Source organism: Urocampus carinirostris, chromosome 19, assembly GCF_059441175.1.
Source record: "Urocampus carinirostris isolate Australia breed hairy pipefish chromosome 19, RoL_Ucar_1.0, whole genome shotgun sequence".
Classification (NCBI taxonomy): domain Eukaryota; kingdom Metazoa; phylum Chordata; class Actinopteri; order Syngnathiformes; family Syngnathidae; genus Urocampus; species Urocampus carinirostris.
The window spans coordinates 7,707,133-7,729,529 of record NC_142367.1 but is presented as its reverse complement, the minus strand read 5'-3'; the positions used below and the strand labels follow the sequence as shown (position 1 = coordinate 7,729,529).

Sequence of the window (22,397 nt, the reverse complement as noted above, 5' to 3'; positions counted from 1 at the left end):
TGATGCCAGCCGCTGTATTAGTGGAAATATGATCTAAATCTAGTCCAAGGACTGCTGAAACAGAAGATGATCTAGGATCACAATCTTGTTTAAGTCCTTCACTTTTTAATAGCGTCATCTACAGTGATGCAAGGTGCTAAAGCAAACCTAGCCACAAAAGCAATGCTATTTTCTAATGTGGCTAGCAGCTGCATCAACCAAAATAGCAGCTAAATGCAGTCCAGAGACTGCTTGAACAGAAGAGACAATCTACGAATCTTACCATTTTTGTCACCACAATCTTGTCCATTATAACCCAACATCATTTATCGTTAATTCTGAACCTGCCCCAAAGTGAGCATTTGACCGATTTCAGTAAAGTTGCCAGGTTTTTATTTAACTTCCAATAATTAATATATGGTAAGGATTGTACCTGATCTGCCCCGTAGGCAGCAGCAAACTCCATAAACTCCTCGATGCGAACAAATCCGTCTCCGTCCTGGTCCAAAGCATCGAAGACGGTTTTCAGAGGAGAGGCATCTTCGCTGGTCTTGACAACCGTAACCAATGGCAGTGAAACATTTGCTTGCGTGACGTTCTGCTCAATCATCCATCCAGTTTTATCAGTACAATTCCCCAACTCCAGAGACGGAAAATCCTGAACATCGTCAACATGTGGCGACTCTTTTTCTTCTTTCCTCAGTTTTGTGTCATCAGAATGGGTTTCATGTTTTTCTCCTTCCTTTAGTGTAAAAGTGTCTTTTTCCTCAGTGATTTGGCAAAAATCCAAATCCATTTCCTCATTGCTTTGATGCTCTGCATTGGAGCAGATATAGGGTTCCATCAAATCATTTGAAGTACTTTCCTCAGCAAAATCTCTGTGGACAAAGACATATTCATCTTGGAGTTCTGAAGTCCTGAATAGTCCCTGGGTAATATCTTCAACCTCCAATTGCTGGGTTAGGTCCAGCTGTGCATCTTTAGAACCATCAAAAAGCAGGGTTGGGACGTCACCAGGTCTTGTACCCTTAAAATCTAACAAAGAACCTTGAGGACAAGCCAAATGTTTGCTGTCTAAAGTCCTGAACAGCGCTTGGGTGAGATGTTCTACATTCGATTCTATGGTAAGGTCTAACTGTGCATCTGTTGGACTCTCAGGAAGTAGGGTTAGGTTCTTACCAGGTTCTGAACCTTCCGCATCTAACAAAGATCGTTCAGGACAAGCCAGGAGTGTGCTGTTTAATGTATTGAATGGCCCTTGGCTAACGTGTTCGACATTGGATTCCTGGTTTGGGTCCAGCTGTACATTTTTAGGACTTTCAGGAGGCGGGATTGGGTTCTTACCAGGTTCTGTATCATCCAAATCCAACAAAGATCCATGAGGACAAGCCAGGTGTGTGCTGTCTAAAGTCCTGAACAGCGCCTGGGTGAGAAATTCAACGTCAGATTCCTGGGTTGGATCCAGCTGTGAATCGATCGTACTCTCAAGAGGCAGGGTGAGGCTGTCGCCAGTTTGTGGACCCCCAAAATCCAATAAAGAGCCTTGAGGACAAGCCAGGGCTATGCTGATGTGGTTAAGTGTGACACTGTTCTCAGGTTGCCCTGGCGAAGTCATACTTCTGTTTACAGGCAGAGGTGTCACTTGATCTAGGGATAAACCTTTGTCTCTGGTTTCACGTGACAAAGTCGCACTGTGCTCCTCTTGTGATAGGTTTGCGAGTCCGTCTCTGACATTGTGTAACAATCCCGGAGATTCTGAGGTGATAAGTGTCTGGTCAATGGAAATATTTCCTGGCTTTAATTCAGAAGTCCACTTGGATGAGGAAGAGAGTGCTGCAACACTACCTATCATGTCAGTCTGTCCATTGTGTCCCACCTCAAAGGATTTTTTTCCCCCAACCACATCATCAAGATTGGGTGAAAAAAGCCACGAGAGCATCAAATCGCCGCTTTCATTAGCTTCACTGCTTCTTTCTGACCCAGACGAAGTCCCAGAATCCGCCGGATCCTCCAAAAACAAATCTCGGCAGGGATAATCGGAGATGTACAACAGTTGATCCTGGTAGAGGTTGTCCACAGGGCTTTGTTGGGACTTGAGATCAGGTTGGTCAAAACACAAACCAGTCTGGCCAGTGGTCTTTTGACATAGGACACCTCCATTGTCTGAATCCAGGCTGAGGAACCCGAGAGGAAAGGCTTGATCCGACTCCCACGGAGGGCTTGACACCACCGTGGGTTCCATCACGTGATGGATGAAGAGAAACTTTAACTTTCCCAAACAGCACTATGAGTATTTTGGACATTAATTTGGGGGCTATATCTGAACTGCTTCTGTTGAAATGTCATGTTTTCCAAAATGATTTGTTTAAAATTGGTTTTGGGTTTAAAATATCCCAAATGAACCTCCCAAAGACGTCTTTTTGGAGTCATAAGAAAGACGTTTTTCCCAACCAAATCAAGGCGTCTTTTGGACTTTGAATTTAGGGCTAAATCGGTTCTCGTTCGTTGGAGACATCCTAGTTTAAAAAAACATGTTAAAACCCCACTTGGGGCTAAATTCTTACCACCTGAACTTTCCAAAACCATATATTCGATGTCTTAAAAAGGACGATTTCCTCAACCAAATTAAGACGTCGTTTGGATGAACATTGAAGCATCTTATCAAGCAGTTATTGCTGGCTGGGTAACAACACGATAGGCACACCTCATGAAATAATTTACGAATATTAAATCCATTTTTTTTCGTTTCGTTTATAGATCTAAGCCATTTTAAATGTTGAAATATATAATCTGGTTTGACTTGCTTGGCAGGTCTGCTTAGTTTTTGCCAAATATTGCCGTCTCGACCTAAACATCGTCAAGAATACGATGTTAAAACGTATATATATATATTTTAAATAATTGATTGCGTCTCAAATCGGAAGCAGTGTTTCAAACATTAGCTTAGCTGGTTCAAGTCATCATGTTGTCCTCTCCTCTAATCAAGAAAAAAGGAAAAAAATACCCAAACCGGTCCAAGGAGGGAAACAAAAGTCCAAAGTGGTATTTAAATAGCCTCGCTGAGCGATTTTGGAGCGTTTATCCAGAAAGGAATGAGAAAAAGACGAGGATTAATTTCCAGCATCCCTGCGGGTCTCTTCGATGTCATTGGCTAGCTGCTTAGCTAGCTCAAATTAGCTTGTTAGCCCGGCGGGCTATGTCATTTGGCAAGTCTTCGGTTCTGAAGAAAAAAATCGAAATGAGCAAAATAAACAATCCTCATAAATTGATTGCCACAGATGTAGTCGTTGGTTCTGTTTTGTTAAGGCGACGGGGATCCACCTGTGTCGAAACGTGACGAATCGGCTCCCTCCGTCCTGTAAATTACAATCACCCTAGCACAAAATGCCTCCGATGAAAAAAAAAACATTTGACATAGAATTAAAACATGAAAATGATTTGACGTCGAGCGTCTTCTCGCATCAGCATCATCCAGACAACCTTCCTCCTCCTTTTCCTGTACGTCATCATCCCCCTGACGCGGATGACGCTTAGAAAAACCTCCGCAATGTCACTTTTTATGTTCTGCGAACCAAGTACGAAATCTATTCAATCTGAATGCAGAATTGTAGTTTATATTAAGAATTGTACCTTTCCTGGGACGTTTAAATCAATTGTATTATTATCAAGTGTGGATGCATTCATTTAAAAATGTAAATCCTTTTGCCACATTCCTAAAAGCAATTGGGAAAACGGCAAAAATAATTTTTTAGAGGGGATCAAACATAAACAACACCATTTAGGTCATTTGTTATGGAGTCTTTGTAACATTTTGACTAAAAATTGTTGTGCTAGTTCGACCAGCAGAATTCATACCGGATATTACAAAAATCGGCTCATTGTATTCCCACAAATAAACAAATTAATTAATTAAACTGCATCATGAAAATAAATTGACGAATTTTATACAAATGCAAACACAAATGCGGATTGTGTATCAATTGTAGTACTATAGCGCCGTTACATGGCTAGAACAGGGACTGCACCTCCAATGGTGTAAACACCAAATCAAAAGCTTAAATGGTAAATGGCCTGCATTTATATAGCGCTTTTCAAGTCAATGGAGACCTCCCAAAGCGCTTTACAATGTGCTTCACACTTACCCATTCACACACACACACACACTCACACACCAATAGCGGCCCTGCAAAGCGCCGACCTGCTTAATGGGACAGTGTGTAATATCTAGTGCGTCTTAGTGCTACAAAACCACTTTCATCCAGTAAAAAAAAACATTGATATGAATAATCAAACATATTTGAACAATCATTCCAATGTTAATTCTTATAAAAAAAAAGAAATCATAGGTCGATAAATTGTATTTTATTTTTACCGCTGCCACGCTCTGCCGTGGTCCTCACTAGCACTTGACAACACAGTGTGATCTAGTGGTCAAATATTACACACTGTGGCTTTAACATTTAAAGATGAATAATTTGCACTGGAATGATTGTGTTAACTTTACTTGTAACCGTACCTCGGTACTCATTTAGTAAACATGTACACAAAAAATGAACAATAGTCATGTAGTTTTATCTGCAGAATGAATACTTAAAAGTCGGAATGTGGAGAGAAAAACGTCCATGAAATGAATGACAGGTCATATTTAAAAGTAATTAAACATTTGAAACGTTGAAATTCATATCTTCATATTCCAGTTGAATTTTCAGTCTTGTATGATAATAGTGTAGCATGGAACATGTCAGCTTCGTCTTTTGTTCACTTTTATTTGTCTCGCTTTTCAGATGCCCAGTAACCTGAAAAAGAAGATGAAAAAACATAACATTATTTGCAATCAAATTGTGTTAAAATTTAACAAATGAAAGTCTTCCGGGACGAACCAAAAACATTTTCATGTATTTCCTAATTGCTGTTATATGCTTCCATACTTAATTGAAAAGGCTGATCCTGGAGACATATCGGATTTTTCACTCATACATTTTATACATATATATGTATGTTTCATGTCCTGCACGGTTGTCATGGCGCCCAGCTGGCCCCGCCCCTTGACACCGACTGACCTGCATTTTCATGATTATTCCTATGGGTACTTAAATGTGCCTTTTGGAACTGCCCTTTGCCAGATCATTGTTTACCCTTGTTGAAAACCTGTTCATGCCTGTTTGATACCTGTTTATTCTTGTTGTGCTTGTTGGACTTTGTTGTAACATTCTGAGAGATTCCTACAAGTTCTGTTTAATCCCGTTAAATGCCTAGTCTGTAGTTTTGCCTGCATTTGGGCCTGCTTTGTTTTGTTTTTGGTCCCTTTGTGTGCTGGACATCTTTTCTTTCTCAATTAAAGTGACAGATCGTCTACGCAAATGAGTTCCAACTTCTTGCTTCCCGACCCGCTTTGTGACAGTATGGACAAATCTACAAGTTATATTTCTATTTGTTTTTAATAAGATTTACGTAGAGTTATGGAGTATTTCTGAATTCTAGTATTACTGTAGCAGTATTTTTGTAGTATTTCTGTATTATAGTTCATGTGTCATATTATTTGAGAAGGTTGGTAATGAAGTTTATGTGTGAATGTTGGGAAGAGTAAGGAGATGAAGTGATGTGGTGGGTATGGCGTTAGAAATATGGTTGCATGGACAGATGCTGGAAGAAGTTGAAAGCTTTAGGTACTTGGGTTGTGATGTGGCTGCAGTTGGTGGAATGGAGTGCGAGGTATTGCACAGAGTGAATCAAGGAAGCAAGGTTTTGGGTGCTCTGAGGAGAGTGATGAGAAACAAGAGTATGAGTATGGATGTTAAAAGAGGACTGTATGAGAGTGTGATTGTGCCGACTGTGTTGTATGGTGCAGAGACTTGGATTCTGAACGCAGATTTGAGAAGGAAATTAAATGTTTTTGAGATGAAGTGTTTAAGGAGCATGTTAGGAGTGACAAGATTGGATATATTGATCAATGAAATTGTGAGAGACAGAACTGGAGTAGTCGTGGAACTGAGCAAGCGTGTGGATAAGAGAGTACTTGGTTGGTTTGGACACATGGAGAAGATGGATGAGGAGCGAATGTTGAAGAGGATCTACAGAGCAGAAGTAAATGGAAGGAGACCAAGAGGAAGGCCGTGATTGACGTGGATGGATGGCGTTATATGAGTGCACTGCAGGAAAGAGGTCCAAATATAGTGGAAGCTAGGGTTCTTGTTGGTGATAGGAATGAGTGGAGAAGTGTTGTGAAAAGATAGTGGGATGATTGGACGTGTTCTAAGGCATGGGCGGGGCACCTGTATGATGCGGCAGGGGTAAACCAGTGAAAGCTGTCGGGCCCTGCTATTGAACAGAAGAGTGTGTCGTGTCACCCTGCCCTGAGTGACATGGCCGCTTTCTTGTGTCCTGTTTCATCTGGATGGACGAAAGCATGACCAACTTGGGTGCCGAGGTGTTTAACTTGTTTGGGTTGGCCAGGGTCAAAAAAATCTTTGTGTGTGTTTTTTGCTACTTTTCCCTTTATTTATTTTCTTTGTTTTTGTATGTGTTTGTCTTGCTGTCGGTCACCCCCCTCGAGGGATATGACCAGGGTAGATAGTCATATTTTTTTTTTTATTTCTCTGGCAGTATTTTACAGTACTCCTGCAGTATTTCAGTAGTAGCACTTCTGTATTTAAGTAATATTTTACAATTTCTTTGTAGTAGCATTTTTAGTAGTGTTTCTGTATTCTAGTATTAGTGTACTAGTATTTTTGTAGTACTTCTGCAGGAGTATTTTTGTAGCTGTATTTCTGTATTCTAGTGTCACTCAATTCTGGTATTACTGTAGAAGTATTTCTATATAATTATTTTTCCTTGCAAATTGCAAACAAAATAATATATATTGTTACTGTTTTTATGTAGTAGGATTTTTGTAGTAGTTCCATAGTATTTTTGTAGAATTACAGACCATGTATTTTGGTAGTATTTATATAGTAGTGTTTCTGCATTATAGTAATAGTGTAGTAGTATCTATGAAGTATTTCTTTCCTTTCAGTATAAGAGCAAAATAATATATATTGTCCCTGTTTTTAAGCAATAAATTGGATAGTTTTGTAGTAACTATGTAGTATTTCTGTAGTGGTGTTTTTGTTGTAGACACACATAGGGACAATGATTAACCAAGCTGGCACCAAAATAAACTACTTTTTCTTCTTAGTACTTTATTATTATATATAAACATATATTTCAATTATACTTGGACTATTTTCGTTCAGCGGGACGGATCAAAAAGCCTGCCGGACTGCATGTGGCCTGTCGACTGTACTTTGCCCACCCCTGGCTTTAAGGGACAGAGTTTATGATTTGAACATGAGATGTGGCTGTATCCTATCGTGCAACAGAAAAAAACGAGTGCTACGAAGCACAAGGAAAAATTAAGGCAACTTGACCAAACTGTACTGTTTTTCAGTGCTAATTAGTACGCACTGTTACTTTAAGAGACACTGATCAAATGAAGTTCTTGACCTAAAAGTGAGCCCCTCCTCCCACACACCTGGGCCAGGAGGAGGACAGGAGAGCCCCTGCTCAGAGTTTAGCAGATTTAGAGGAGGCAGTACCCATCAGCCGGGAGAGGTCGTTGGCCGAAGTAAGCCAGGAGCCGCCGTCCGCCACCAAGATGGCGCCTGTCACGTACGATGAGGCCCGGCTTGCCAGGAAGAGCGCGCAGTGGGCCATCTCCGTCTTGTTGCCTGATCGCTGCAGGGGGATGGACTGGAACAGGCCGGCCGACTCCCCTCGAGGACCGCCTCAAGTAATTTGGAAAAGGGAATAAGTCTAAGTTCATATTGGACGCATGTAGCCATCGATGGCACTTATTAATTTTTCTTTTTCAATTTATGAGAAAAAAAAAGTTTATTTTAATAGCGCAGTCAAAAACAATTTTTAATTTGTGAAGTCCTTTATGGAACTTGGTCAAATTTTAATTTTTGTCCGTTTAGTTAAAGGTGTGGTGCATTGTTTAAAGTATCCTTTAAATAGTTGAAAGGTTAATATTTTCTCTTTTAAGTTTGTGTTAACAATGCCCACCTGGGCTCAAAGAGCCTTTGTGCACCTATTATACGTTTGGAAGACCTGTTTGGGGGAGAACAAATTCGGTATGAGGAATGGGGGCCGGGTGGGAGTGCTGGAGAGTGATATCATGCATTTCCCCAAGGGTTTTTTGTTTTCTTTCAATTTGCTCGTGTACGATTAAAATGGTGAAAGTAAGAAAAGGCCTGCTTCAAGTTCAGTCCAAACACCAACCCAAACCACGAGAAACATGAAAGAAGAGTTAAATTGAGCGCATTTAGCAAATGCACTTATTTGCATGCACATCATGAACAAACTGACAGAAGCATGTCTGCTGTGGCTAAAACAAGTTCCAAATTCCGTACAGCTCATTTTAAATTATTTTTTACCTATGTAGCCATTAACAGCCTGTATTAATGGCACGTGTTGGAACACATTTTTCAATTTTTGAGCCTAAGAAAAAGAACATTTGTTTATTGGGTTGTCAAAACTATTTTTTTTGTAGCCCTTTACGGCAGTTGTCAAAAAAAAAATTTTTTTCAATAGCATTTTTTCTTTTAAACATTTTTTTGGGTAACAAAAAACATTTCACTTCAACAGTTTACTAAAAATAAATTTTGGACATATGTAAACGACGATGCTACTTTTTAAAATATTTTTTTTAAGTTTTCTTTCGATACAATTCTTTTTTCCTTTCAGAATGAGAAAAATATAATATTTCATGATAATAGTTTAGTCAAATTGATTTACTGTATGTAGCCGGCAATGGGACTTGTTCAATTAGTTTCTGGGACATATATGGCCGCCAAGGGGCACTTTTGAAATCCAAAATATCCGTACCCAGTCTTCGGAAGCCCTCGGTTCCAGAAATGGGCCCAGGGGCCACGGCATTGACTCTCACGCCACTTGGCCCCCACTCCACTGCCAAATGCTTAGTCATGGCGTCTAAAAAAGCAACAGGAGAATGCGTGGAGAAAAGCAATGATTGTCAAAGTCAATTTTATTTGTCAATTTCTCAAATGTACACAAGAAACCGAAATTCTGTTTCCCACACTCCCATGAGCAGACAACGATTAAAAACAATAATGTGCTAATGCACAGAATAGTCCGTAACTAAAATATTCCATTATCTGCACAAATTATCCTCAGTAGGGTCGCAGGGGTGGTGGAGCCCATCCCAGCTATCTTCGGGCAGTGGGCAGGGGACACCCTGAACTGGTTTGCCAGCCAGTCGCAGGGCACACAGAGACGGACAATTCACTCGCTCATTCACACCGAGGGATAATTTGGACTGGCCAGTTAACCTGACATGCATGGTTTTTTTGGAACGTGGGAGGAAACCGGCGTGCCTAGAGGAAACCAACACAAACACGGAGAGAACATGCAAACTCCACACAGGGAGGCTGGACTTGAACCCTGAACCACTACACCGTGGGGCTGCACGCTAACCACCCATCTGCTGTGCTGCCGACCTAAAATAATACTCAATAAAAATAAAAAATACTCTTTTCAGCTAATACTGAAGTATACAGTAAACAATTGACATATGAGACACAACATATAATAAAATGTTCTAAGCAGCAGCAAATAGTGGCAGCGGTATAAATAATGGTAAAAATGTAAAAGATAAAATGGCTAAAAATAAAAAATATAATCGAAAAGGAGACATTACCGTTTGCAGCCTTAGCGGAGCCGGCGTGCACCTGGAGCGCTTGTCCTTTGTAACCCAACGTGGCCGAGATGTTGACAATGTTGCCGCCGTGATCCTGAAAAGATAAACCCAACACAAATCTGAATCAAAATAGCTTTATAGCTTTGTGCCTTCAGGCGGCAACACTCGTACCTTCATCCACTTTTCGAACACGACTTTGCTGGCGTTGAAAGTCCCCATGGTGTCAATCTCCATCACCGTCTTGAAGGCGTTGAAGGAAAGCGCCGAGGCGGGGCAAAGGAAGTTTCCGGCGGCGTCTGTGGAAAGACAACAAATCTGGTGTTAGTTTACAGTCGCAGATGAGCAATTTGGCGGAGAAGGATAAAGGGACACTTGGCAGGAAAACAATAAAAGAAAGTTGATGATTAAGCCAACATTTCTCTCACTCAATCTTTGTTCCAAGTCCGGTTGCATGCAGTCAACCTTGTGCACCGTAATAAACTGGACATGGTCTGTTCTGGAATCAAGAGTCTTGTAATAATATTTTGAACTAAAAATATGTAATTTCTTGAGTTTGCATGTGAAGGCAGAAAGGCTGAAACAATTTGGTTGAATTATTGGAAACAGGGTTGAATGAGGGATTGAAACATTTTGCTATGTGCTGAGAATATACAAGTACTGAAAAGTACAGAGCAGAACTAATAGGAAATGAAAAGTACGAAAATAACTGAAAAGTACTACAATTATGTAAAATAAAATACAGAAATTATGAAAGTACTGAGAAGTATTAAAACAGTTCTGAAACGTATTCCAAAGACTTCAAAAAAGTTATGAAAGAGCACTGAAAACTACTGAATATATATATATATATATATATATATATATATATATATAAATTATGAAAGTACTGAAAAGTATGAAAAAAGTACAGTAAAGTACAAAAGCAGTACTAAAAGGTACAAAAAAGTTAATGAAAGGTACTGAAAGTATGAGAAACTGCTCAAAGCTCTGCAGAACTACTGAAAAGCATGAAAACTGTTCTGAAAAGCATTCCAAAGACTACAGAAAGCTATGAAAAAGTACTGAAAAGAAATATAAAGTACTGAAAATATATATTTTTAAAACTACAAAAATTATGGACGTACTGAATTGTATAAAAAAAGTACAGCAAAGTACGAAAGACCTACTGAAAGGTACAAAAAGTTAAAAGTACTCAAAGTACTGTATGACAAATTACTCAAAACTATGAAAAAGTACTGAAATGTATGAAAAAAAAAGAAAATTAAAGCATACGGAAGGGTATAAAAAGTACTGAAAAGTATCTAAAAAATTATTGAAAAGGTACAAAAAAGGTACTAAAAAGTGCCAAAAATTACTGAAAATTACTAAAAAAGTACTGAAAAGTATTGAAAGTATTTTTTTTTTAAAAATCCTACTCAAAGCTATGAAAATGTATTGAAAAATTTGAAAATGTACTGAGAGATTTTTTGTTTGTTTTGTGACTTTTTTTTACTGACATACTCTTTGGTCTGTTTTTCTTTAACATAGCTGTATAACGTGTAGAACACTTTGTAGGCTGTGTTGGTATTTTTTTTTTAATGCCGGTAAAAAAAACAGTAAAAGAAAATTGAAAAAGGAAAACATATTTTGATATCTTTTACTGAAATTTTTCCCCCTGGTAGTCCATCTATTTTTGATTATTATTTAAATAAATACTGCTTTTTTAAAACAATATTTTGTACTACTAGGAGAAACTAAATAATACACACAGTTCCCTTAAAAAACATCAAAGAAAAATCCAGTCTTTGATAATTTTCCGGCTTGCGATACCGCAGCATAGCCATCAACATTATAAAGGACTCTTCTCACCCAGGCCACCACCCCTTTGACCTGTTGTCCTTTTGGTATTGCACTACAGGTCCCTTAAAACAAGGACTAACAGTTTCAGGGACAGTTTCTTCCCAAGGGCTATCACCACACTTAACAAACACTGAAAAAAATGGAATTCCCGGCACTATTGTTACGATGCACTGTTTTCATTACACTGCCATTATAACATAGGCCAGTCTCTAAGCAAGGGGTCGAGAACCTATTGCTCATGAGCTATATATGGCTCTTTACATAAATTCATCTGGCCAGGAGATAAACTTGATCTCGTGTGAATATTTTCTGTATTGTTACATGCTAATCTGATTTTAGCACATGCTGAGCCAGCACAATACTGTGATATCACGAGGATCTGTCCATACAAGACACAGTCTTTACAGTCAAAGAGTAACACGAACAGACCCTGTTTTGGCTGTACATCACTAAGGCATTCTTGATATGGAAGCCTCATTAAACAATGTATGTTCACTGTTGAGACACTTTATAATGAAAACCCACAGTAAAAACTGTAAACACCCAAATTCGCCAGCAATGCACCCAGAGCAGTTTGATGGGGTGAGTGGTAGTAATGGGCAGAACTATAAGCAGAGGGCACCAGCCCCTTTTCCCCCTCACCGTCAGAGCCAGAGGTAAATATATCAGTTTCTTCGTTTGCAGTATTTCGTGATGTTTTCAAAACTTTGCTCGTACCAGAAGATGGTGTAATAAGAGTCTGTAATTTGCAATAATCTGGTCTCTGCAGCCCTTTGAGACTCCTTGTGATAAAGGGCCATACAAATAAATATGACTTGACTTGACAAAAATGACGATCAAAATGACCCACAACGCTTTGAAGTAACTGCGACAGGGCGACACATGTAGTATACCTGTATTTGTATTGATATGGGACACAGGCTATGGCAATATTATTTCTTAGTTTTTATGCTAAAGAACTAGCTTTTATCCGTAGAGCAGGTTTGGCGGTTTTGTTGAATTTTGTCTTGAAATATATGGTGTGGCTATAAAAGCCTGTATGAGGGTATAAAAGCCTGTATCAGCCCGAGGCCCACAGATTAACTTGATTTAAGGGACTGAGCGCGACAAAAACCTGAATTTTTCACATTTTATTTGTGGGGAGGAAAGGTGATTTTGGCCGCCTCTGATAACGAATAGCCTGAGGTGCGCAGCATGCACGCTAACATGACTACCTCGAAAACGTGATATTTGCCGTTTCTGATAACAAATGGCTTGTCGGAGACAGAGAAAAATCCCCTTTCCGAGGTCGTCAAGGAGGGGTGCGAGCTGTGCATATCCTGCACGAAGAAAAAGAAACAGAACAAATGAAGAGTGGATAGTTTTTAAAGAGAAAAATCAGCAAGAGAGAAGAGAGAAGAGCGATGGGAGACGAGAGACGAGAGACCGAAGCCCCGCCCGGGCAGACTTCATGTTTGACATTTCATGCCCATATCCGGCCGGAATTTCGGGTCCTTCCCAAGGTCTTACTTGTAGGTGTGGCTCTCTAAACATTTTTTCTTTCATGGCTCTTTGGGTCAAAAGGTTCAGAGACCATTGTAAATATTTTTTCCTATTTATCCCGATGGTCTTTTTTCTTCTTTTTCTCTTTAGTACGTGTATACCCTGGAGTGCCATGTCTAATATTGTTCCATACTATGTTGATATCATCCATCCATCCATTATCTGCACCCCTTATCCTCAGTAAGGTTGCGGGGGTGCTGTAGCCCATCTCAGCTGTCTTTGGCAGTGGGCAGGGGACACCCTGAAGTGGTTGCCTGCCAGTCGCAGGGCACACAGGGACAGACAATTTGCTCGCTAATTCACACCTAGGGACAATTTGGACCGGCCAATTAACCTGACATGCATGTTTTTGGGAGTTTGGGAGGAAACCCACGCAAGCGCGGGGAGAACATGCAAACTCGACAAAGCAGGTTCGATCTCATGACCTCAGAACTGTGCCGCACACGCGCTAACCACTGCGCTGCTGTGCTGCCCCATGTTGATATCAATGACGATAAAAACAATTCCATTCAATTCAACAAATGTGACTTTGTCTTTTGGTCTTACTGTTGACGAGGATGTCCAAGCGGCCATATTGTTTGAGCGTCTCCTCCACTGCCGCCAAGATGCTCTCCGGCTGCCTGACGTCCAAGCACAAAGGGAGGCAGCGACGTCCGGAAACGGCCGATAGCTTTTTGGCCGCCTGCAGAATACTTAACGTTCCGCCATCATCGTCCAAGAAAGAATACAACAGTCATCGGAAAATCGATTCAAACCTCCTCGAGTTTGTCCTTCTTCCTGCTGGCGATGACAGTGTCACAGCCGTGCCTGAGGAAAGAGTCCCTCAAAAAGTTATTGAATAATTTGAATTTTACTGAGGACTATTTTGGTCACCTCATGAAGATTTCCGCTATCCGTAGTCCGATTCCTGATCCGCCACCTGTGATGAAGGCTACCTGATCTCTGGGAGGAAAAAAATAATAAAACCGTAAAGCCTGGTTTATTGGAGCGTTTCAAAAATAACCCAAAGATAGGCCAAATACTTCAAGTACTTTTTAAAATTATTATAAAATAAAATACACTGAAAGCAAAGAACAAACAAGCCATCATTTGTTTAAAAGGATAGTGTATAATATTTTACCTCTAGATGCCGCGGCATTGTCTAGAGCAGGGGTCTCCAACCTTTTTCAAGCCAAGAGCTACTTTTTAATACTAATTAGTGGCAAAGGGCACTCAGTTTGATATGCATATCTAAAAAAACAACTCATCATCTTATTACCATGTTGTTACTATGTTATTACCAGGTTAATTATTGGAAGAAGGGTAATTAGGCACCCTTGACCACTTTAACAATAATTTTAATAGAAAATCACAATGATCGAGCACTGGTGAGCTATTTTCAGAACAGGTCCGCGGCCACCTCAGCTGTCGTCAGGGGTAACCCAAGTTGATCGACCGAAAATGAGTGCTACAAAGCACAATGACGAATACAAACTATAGAGAACTCAAAGTGACGGAACCGTTTTGCTTCTCATTTTTGCCCAGCCTTTCCCAAAGAAGAAAAAAAAGGAGGAAAGAATATAAAGCAATCGGGAAATAGGGTAAAAAGAAGGAATAAAAAACAAAAAGCCAGACACAAAGAAGAAAAGAAAGAAAAAAAGGGGATGAAAGAAAAAAAGCAAGAAAAAAAGAGGAAAATGGGGGGAAAGCAGGGGGTATGGAGAAACAAGCTTTGTTTTTTGGGGTTACCCTTAACAGCAAGATGGCCAACAATGATGTCAGCTCCCTGTGAATGAGCCTCATGTTATGTTCAACTAAGTACAAACTTCTTCACCTATGAATGAATATATATATATTTTTAAATGCACATTGACATGATAGTTCATGTATTCTTGCCTACCATTCAAATCAATATTGTTATTTTTTTCTTACTACTAGGGGGTGCGTAATAATACACAATGTCCCTGTAACAAGTAAAAGTGGATTGTACTGTATCTGTAAACTTTTGTTGATTAATTTTCGACCAATATCTACTCTTTTGGGACTGCTTAGCCAATCAGAATGCAGAAAGGACTGCAGTACCTCAGACCCAGAACCAGCAGGCTTAAGGACAGTTTCTTCTATCAGGCTGTGAGGATTCTGAACTCTCTCCCAACCCTACTCCTTCTGCTAAATCAACGTAAAACCGCTTTATTTAGATTCCTGCTATACTTAGCACTTTTTTTATGGAAAAACTTTTTTCTATTTTTGCCTCGAATCTCTTTATCGTTTGTATGGCAAGGGACGGCTGTGTCTTAAATTGAGGATCCTAATCCAATAATTGTTGAATTTACTTGAGTAAATCTGGGCTGTAAATGTGAGTATATGAAGTCAGGCAGTCGTCAGAAGCAACATCTTCAGGGAGTGCATCACAAATTCGTTGAGGTTCTGACATTCTGGAGAAGAAATGGGACAACTTAAAATCAATTCAACGATAGAAAATAAAGTGTTGTTTGGTGATGATTGCCCCAAGTGTCTTACAATTACAAAAGTTTACCAAATTTTCGAAGTAAACTTGAAGTTAGCATTAACAACGAAGCTAACTCAATCTCGTCCGTTTTTTCTTACCTGTCGAGAAGCAGAAATTTGATTCTGTCAATTTTCACAGGAAATGCTTGATCTTAAACCAACAATGACACTTTTTTTCTTGTGCCCCAAACTAGTCAAGTTGGAAGATTAGTTTGTACCTTGGACTCGAGTTTTTCGGAAGACTGCTTCTAGGCATTGTGGGATATGTAGTTTGCAAGAGTTTTATTGTAGCGTTGACTGTTGAACATTTATTAAGTAAATATGGTGCGTTCATTTATAACAACTACAAGAGTTTTGAATGTATATCCAACATTATTAACATGAGAAAATTCTACATTTATAAAAGTTTTAAAAACAACTATGCAGGTTTCAGGTTAGGGGATGTTGTATAAAGTATCTATCTATCTATCTATCTATCTATCTATCTATCTATCTATCTATCTAATTGTGTCTTGTGCAGTTCTTTGAGATTTTTGTGATTAAGGGCTATACAAACAAGTGTGACTTGGCAAGTTTTATTAACATGTAATAATTATTTGAAAATACAGTGAAATGAAAAAATGAGGTAGATCCCGTAGAATAGGAGACAATATGGCTAGTTCTTGACAGGCAGGTGGCGCTACTGGTTAAAGTTTTACCAAACCAGGCTCGTTTGGCATTGATACAGCATATTTTATTGAATTTTTATTTCTATTTTTGTAAAGCTTTTGACATTAAAACAATAATAATAATTCGGAACATTACTCGTACAACAAATTGCTATACGAACTAAATTCGTTTCCTTAGAACGATGTAGTCAATTATAACTTTCTTTTAGAGTTGCAGTGTTACTCTAATAAACGGAAAAATTGCCATCACAGCGCTCTCCCCCCAAAAATTTTTAGTTCTCCAGTCATAACATCAAAATGTCTGCAGTTATTTGGATGCAAAGACTGGCCACCAGATATTTTGCAAGCACTGTAATTCATTAAATTCCCCACTTCTGGCATGTTTGTACAAGACCGATATCTTGAATTTTGGGCTAACGGGAAACCACAGAAACGTGAATAAAATTATATTTGAACATATTCCCGGATGGCTAAATTGATCAATGACATTCAATTCATTCCAAAGTAGAAGATGTCTTGAGAACAAGTGTCTAAGTCATTTATTTCCTCTGCCGTCCTTTCTCCGGGATATGCTACGTCCCTGTCGTTGTGAGAACCGCTCTAGTCTTCTGTCCATGCATGTGCTGACTTTGCTCCTGTCCTTGGTCCTGGTCCAGGCCCAGCATCTTGCTGCTTATTTCCCACAGCCTCCGAGCGGCCTCTTCATCCGTGGCCTGGGGTGCCGGCTCCTTTTCCTTCATCACGTCAAAATAACGACCAGTCACCCCCTCAAGCTCTTCTGCCACTGCCAAGTAGACGCTGGGCTGGGCTCCCAGCTCTGGGTTCTTCACCAAGAAGGAGAAAAAAGGGCCTGGAGAAGAAAAAACAATCAGGGAGCGTCAAGTTTTCATTTTGGAAAAGAGTCAAGCTTACTGAGCACGGTAGTGGAAAACTGGGATTGGTGCAGACCGGTGTGCCGGCCCAGTTTGGTGGAAACCACGCCAGGGTGAATGGCGTTGACCGTCACTCCCGTGCCTGCAACAAACATGGCGGTTTTTCAGGGCAGTTTTTAATCAATAAAAGCGAGGGATATGCTACACTTGCCTTGCAGACGCTTAGCCAGCTCTCTAGTAAAGAGTATGTTAGCAAGCTTGCTCTGGCAGTAAGCCCGCTTGGTATCAAACTTTTTTCTCTCCCAGTTCAGATCCTCAAAGTCCATCTTGCCGACGACGTGAGCCAGCGAGGACAAGTTGATGATTCTGCTGGGGGCACATTCTTTTAAACGATCCAGCAGGAGGTTGGTCAAGAAGAAGTGTCCTGGAAGAAAATTCAATGGTACATCTTCATACGAGCTTACTTTGCTTCAGGATCGTGCTTGTAACTCAATTTGCTTGTGTATTGAGCACATTTTCCAAATATGAAATAAAGAAAAACTGATTGGTCCGCTCCCGTCCTCCAAAAAGCATTCAAATGAACAGCTATAAAATATCTTTCTGATCACTAAAAAACTTTCAAATAGTAATTAAACATAAACAATATAGGAAGAAAATCATTGAAATAATATTGACGAAACAAAATGCGAGTTTTTTGAGAGTACCGTAATGAATGTGTGCGCATGGTGCAGAGGAAGAGGGCAGGGGTGCAAGGAGGAGTCATGGAGATCGCATACCTGTCAACTTATATATTTTCCCGGTATTTTTAACGTGTTTTGATCATTTACATTTTTTTTACGCCGTATAACAATTTCTATACGGGGGAAAACATTTTTAAAAGACTTATCTCGTCTTGCCAATTTCATCTCTAATCTGAATCGTCTCGGTCACAGGTAGCAGAGGACGACATCATTGTCGATTGCTAATGGTTACGGTATTCTACATAGTCTGTCTTGCTGAAAATAAGGTGCCGCATTGTGTTTGTAAGTCTTATTTTCATGTAGTAAGGGGAATACCAAACATTGACAAGGGGAGCAATTGTCAGAGGTTGACAAGTATGAGATCGAGAGACTTGATGATACGCAAGCACTTACTGTACACTTAAAATTACAGTTACTGTAACTTTAAACGTATGTAAAAACAAAACAATTTCAGCACATATTTTTATTAGTTCGCCTGTCATAGTTTGCATACGCTAACTGGACGAGCAGATGCAGTCACGAGCGGTAGGTGGTCTCTAGTGGTAGCCTTTGGGACTGCTTGTGAACTGGATTTTCCATCGTATAGTGAGCAAGATTTTTGTAGCCCGTATACAGAAATGTTCATGTTTAGAGGAGCTTGTAAAAGAAGGTACCACCGTAGTTGCAATTTCATTTATTTTTTTACATTTTTTCCCTACCTAAGTGGTTGACTCCAAACTGCATATCAAAGCCATCTTCCGTTTTCCAGGCAGGACATCTCATCACCCCAGCATTGTTGATCAACACATCCACACGTTGCTCCTCTGTAAAGCAACTTCAAAATAGCACAAAACTGCAAATATAACATGTTTTTCATTTATTTTAATGAACTGACTTTCTTTGATCCTCTCGGCAAACTCCCGAATGGATTTGATGGAGGCCAAGTCGAGGTGGCAAGCGTAAACATGAGGATTGAGGGTGTCACCGCGGATTTCTTTGGCAGCCGCCTCGCATTTTTCCATGTCTCGGCATCCCAGAATGATTCGACCGCCTGCTCAGGAAAGGAAAGGTCAAACCATATTAGAAATATATTAAATAAATTAACATAATGGCTGTAATGCTGTTGACTTATCACGGGCTTGCTACTTCCCTGATTCGCCTGGTGCATTGTGTTCTGCATTCTTTTTGGCTAAACAATTAGTTCAGATTGATCAAAACTATTACTTGCCAGAACAGTAGTTAATTGAAAAAAATGTATATAATGCACTTTTATTCGTGCTCAAATATTGTTATTTATATTTTCTCTTTACTGGTAGTACAGACAATTAAGGGAGACAGAGGGGACTTACACTGAGCAGGTTGTAAATATAGGTGTGTCCATTGAAAAACAATGTGTACATATCCCAATTCCCACTTAAACAACACATTCAGTCACACATTCACACCATTCAGAAAACTGAAATACCCAATTAATTAAATAAATACAATAAGAAAAGGGGTGATAGATGTATAGTTATGATAAAACAAATTCAATAGTTAAGAACCGTAATAATTTAATTTAATAATGATAATAAATAAATGATTATAACAAAAAAATAAATACATTTATAATAATTAAATAAAATATATGAAAGGGGGGCGGTAGCTCAGAGGTAATGATCATCTATGCCTACCTGCAGGGTGTTTATGTGTGATAAAAAGGGTTGCCAGGTCTTGTGGAATGCCTTTAAGGAACTTTTAAGGGACAATCTTATTTTCTCAGGATTCACATCTATCTCATGTGTGTCTAAGGGAATGTATGTGTCCGTTTAAGGAGTACGAGTCTTCTCGTAAGTAGCATAGAAAAGGAAATGACAGTTTATGATAGTTTAAATTGGCACGGTGGTGGCGGTACTCCGAAAAGAGCAATGATTGGGTCTATTGGAAAGCCAAGGACTTTACTCAATGTTAAAAAAAAAAAATCAAAAAAATTAAGTTTGGGACAAGACCAAAACATATTTAGGTAATCGCCCGGTGACTGCATCTGTTGCAAGAGTCTGGCCTATCCGGGAAATGTTTTGCTAATCTCGCATTGGTAAAATGGTTTCTGTGCATACATTGGAGGAGTCAGTGTTTCGCGCAAATAGATGAAAAATGGACATTATTTTGGTCCCACTGCTTATCTCAATTGGGATCTTGAGATACTGGTCCCAGACAGACTTTAAAGGGACAATGTGTAATATTTAGTGCCCCCTTGTAGGACAAAAAAATCCATCCAGTAAAAATAAAACATTGATTTAATAATACGCAAAAATAAATGAACTATCACACCAATTTTTTTTTAATATAAAAAAATGAATAAATCTTAGGTAGAGAAATTATTTCTTTTACACTGGAATCCCCACTTACGTCGGCGCCATGTTTGTCCGGCATCTCGCCACCACACTGTGCCATGTATTACTGGCCCTTGCTCGTACCAAAGAACACAGTGCCATCTAGAGTTCAATTATTACACATTGGGGCTTTAAAGAAATGAGTGATGTTGGATTAAAATTAAAATTTGAGGTATTAAGTTTTGAGAATAGGGATTTTTGAGTGGTGTCAAAAGATAGTAAGGAGTCCATCAAGGTCTCTGGAGGTAAGTTCGGGAAACAAGGAAATTGGTTTTGAATAAAATGCAGAGTGTGAAAGTAAGAAAGAAAAGAGAGCAGGGGAGTTTACTGAGAACATTACTGAGAGTGTAGCAAATGAGGGAAATACACAATCATTATACGGATTGTCAAGGGACTTTAGGCATATTTTTGATCACGATTCAAAAGCCTGATCAGGGCAGGATGGGAGGAATGAGTAATTTCTCTAAACAGGGGCAAGTCCAAATTCTGTGCATTTATTTGGTTAAAAAAACTTGAGTCTGTAAAAAGGGTTGGGTTTTTTGCATTCAATACATAATACTAGTAAAGGTTTCTACAACTGGTGTGAACAAAATCAAGCTATTAATTCAACAGTTTAATAGCGCTAGTTTTGTGCGGGCACCCTCTAGCGGTGTGCAGAACAAGTGCTCAAATAAATTAGCAATCTAACAAGAAAAACATAATACATGTAATTATTTACAGTACATTTACTAAGTGCAGATAGGTTACAGGAGACTTACGTTGTTTAAAAAAAACACGTTAGGCAAAATGTTGCTTTTTTAAATTTTATTTTAAATGAATATTTACGGGCCAAAATTTGCAAACCTCTCCGGGCCAGTTCCCGAGCAGTTTCTTTGCCGATCCCGGTGTTGGCCCCGGTAATAATGACAGTTTTTCCGTTTATTTTGGCTTTGCTGGGACAGCGACCGCCTGTCACGTAATTCCTGCAACAAAAACAAAAATCAAGAGTTCTGATACCTCATTTACAACATAATTCGAATAGATTTTCCCGAGTGAACATAATGTATACTTAATATTCATTAATGAATATAAGTGTTAAAACCTAAATAAATACATAGAAATCGATCAACGTTAATGTGACTTATTGTCTATATAAGAACCACTCACTTTAGTAAGACGGCACCTCCGAATACAGTTCCAAATATAGAAACTGGCAAAACATACTTGCTCATTGCGCATAAACAACAACAAATATTAATCCTAAATGAAAGGTTTAAAGTGTGTTTTTGTCAGGGGATACAAACACTGCACTACCACGATAGGGCAAGGTTATGGGCGCTAAGAGATGACGTCAGAGTTGACATTGGCATTCTGGGAAACGTAGTGCAACCGTTGGAAGTCACAAGAGTAATTCAAGTCCAAATGTATTTATACTGGGCAGCACCTTTCAAACACAAAAAAATCAACTCAAAAAACACTCAACTTATATATAACCTTAGATATAAGACTGAATTGGCCAAATAAACACACACACACACACACACACACACACACACACACACACACACACACACACACACACACACACACACACACACACACACACACACACACACACACACACACACACACACACAAGGCAAAAATCAAAAGCCTTATACAAGCCCTACAATGAACGCAAAACATGTTGTATGTAGCTATATTAGCCTACTATTAAAATGACTATGTTGGATGTAGCATATCCTGTGGAGAATGACGTGACTTCTCCCTTGTATGATTCCGCCTCAATTTTAACTTCAATACTATATTAATGATTTACAGAATGTTTCGTTGTTTTGATAATATTTGATGTCATTTTTATTTCGGGGATTGAAAAGAACCAACAACAACGGTGCATACTTCGACCCTTACCAAGCAACAAAAAGAGTACAATAAAAAGCAGCATCCATTTATAGAAATATATTAGTGACATTTTGAAAAGATAAAGTAAATACGATCACATTAATACTGTTTAGGTTTGATTTCTTTGCAGTTATTTTTCTCTCTTTAATTTTGGGGTCCATGGCGAATCACACACACACACACACACACACACACACACACACACACACACACACACACACACACACACACACACACACACACACACACGCGCCGGTTTTGCTACCTGCGTTGCTTGGGATGCACAGCCCGGCTCTCATTGAAATACACATTGTAGATTCATAGAAGAAGAGGAGATGAAA

At 39.3% G+C, this 22,397-nt stretch overlaps 3 protein-coding genes across 6 annotated transcripts in view; all 3 read right to left on the bottom strand.

Annotated features, from left to right (window-relative positions):
* Nucleotides 1-3,464, bottom strand: part of rab11fip3 (RAB11 family interacting protein 3 (class II)) — a 37,530-nt gene extending 34,066 nt beyond the window's left edge. Inside the window, exons 1-2 of one of the 2 annotated variants that reach the window (XM_088324366.1) lie at nucleotides 3,301-3,464; nucleotides 413-3,199 (exon numbers count right to left, since the gene is read on the bottom strand). In XM_088324366.1, coding sequence (XP_088180492.1) covers nucleotides 413-2,221 — 1,809 coding nt within the window. In that variant the 5' untranslated portion in view covers nucleotides 2,222-3,199; nucleotides 3,301-3,464. Of the gene's footprint in view, nucleotides 1-412 lie in introns of both variants that reach the window. The other variant, XM_088324367.1, reaches the window with a different exon arrangement.
* A 1,066-nt stretch (nucleotides 3,465-4,530) lies between these two features.
* decr2 (2,4-dienoyl CoA reductase 2, peroxisomal) lies at nucleotides 4,531-15,823 on the bottom strand. 3 transcript variants are annotated; one of them, XM_088323475.1, is made up of 10 exons: nucleotides 15,763-15,823; nucleotides 15,370-15,471; nucleotides 13,931-13,999; nucleotides 13,813-13,864; nucleotides 13,604-13,739; nucleotides 9,848-9,972; nucleotides 9,677-9,770; nucleotides 8,845-8,949; nucleotides 7,490-7,742; nucleotides 4,531-4,775 (listed from the first exon to the last, which is right to left on the bottom strand). In XM_088323475.1, exons 1-9 carry the CDS (start codon nucleotides 15,798-15,800, stop codon nucleotides 7,522-7,524), a joined length of 942 nt encoding a protein of 313 aa, XP_088179601.1. In that variant the 5' UTR covers nucleotides 15,801-15,823; the 3' UTR covers nucleotides 4,531-4,775; nucleotides 7,490-7,521. The 3 variants fall into 3 exon arrangements, with proteins under 3 accessions (XP_088179601.1, XP_088179602.1, XP_088179603.1); XM_088323476.1 differs by having other exon boundaries at nucleotides 7,554-7,742; XM_088323477.1 differs by having other exon boundaries at nucleotides 15,644-15,818.
* Nucleotides 15,824-16,103: 280 nt separating this feature from the next.
* LOC148347047 (retinol dehydrogenase 13-like) lies at nucleotides 16,104-21,521 on the bottom strand. Its single transcript, XM_088322901.1, has 7 exons — nucleotides 21,322-21,521; nucleotides 21,019-21,137; nucleotides 18,699-18,854; nucleotides 18,523-18,627; nucleotides 17,296-17,508; nucleotides 17,125-17,226; nucleotides 16,104-17,062 (listed from the first exon to the last, which is right to left on the bottom strand). Exons 1-7 carry the CDS (start codon nucleotides 21,384-21,386, stop codon nucleotides 16,785-16,787), a joined length of 1,038 nt encoding a protein of 345 aa, XP_088179027.1. The 5' UTR covers nucleotides 21,387-21,521; the 3' UTR covers nucleotides 16,104-16,784.
* Nucleotides 21,522-22,397: the final 876 nt, after the last annotated feature.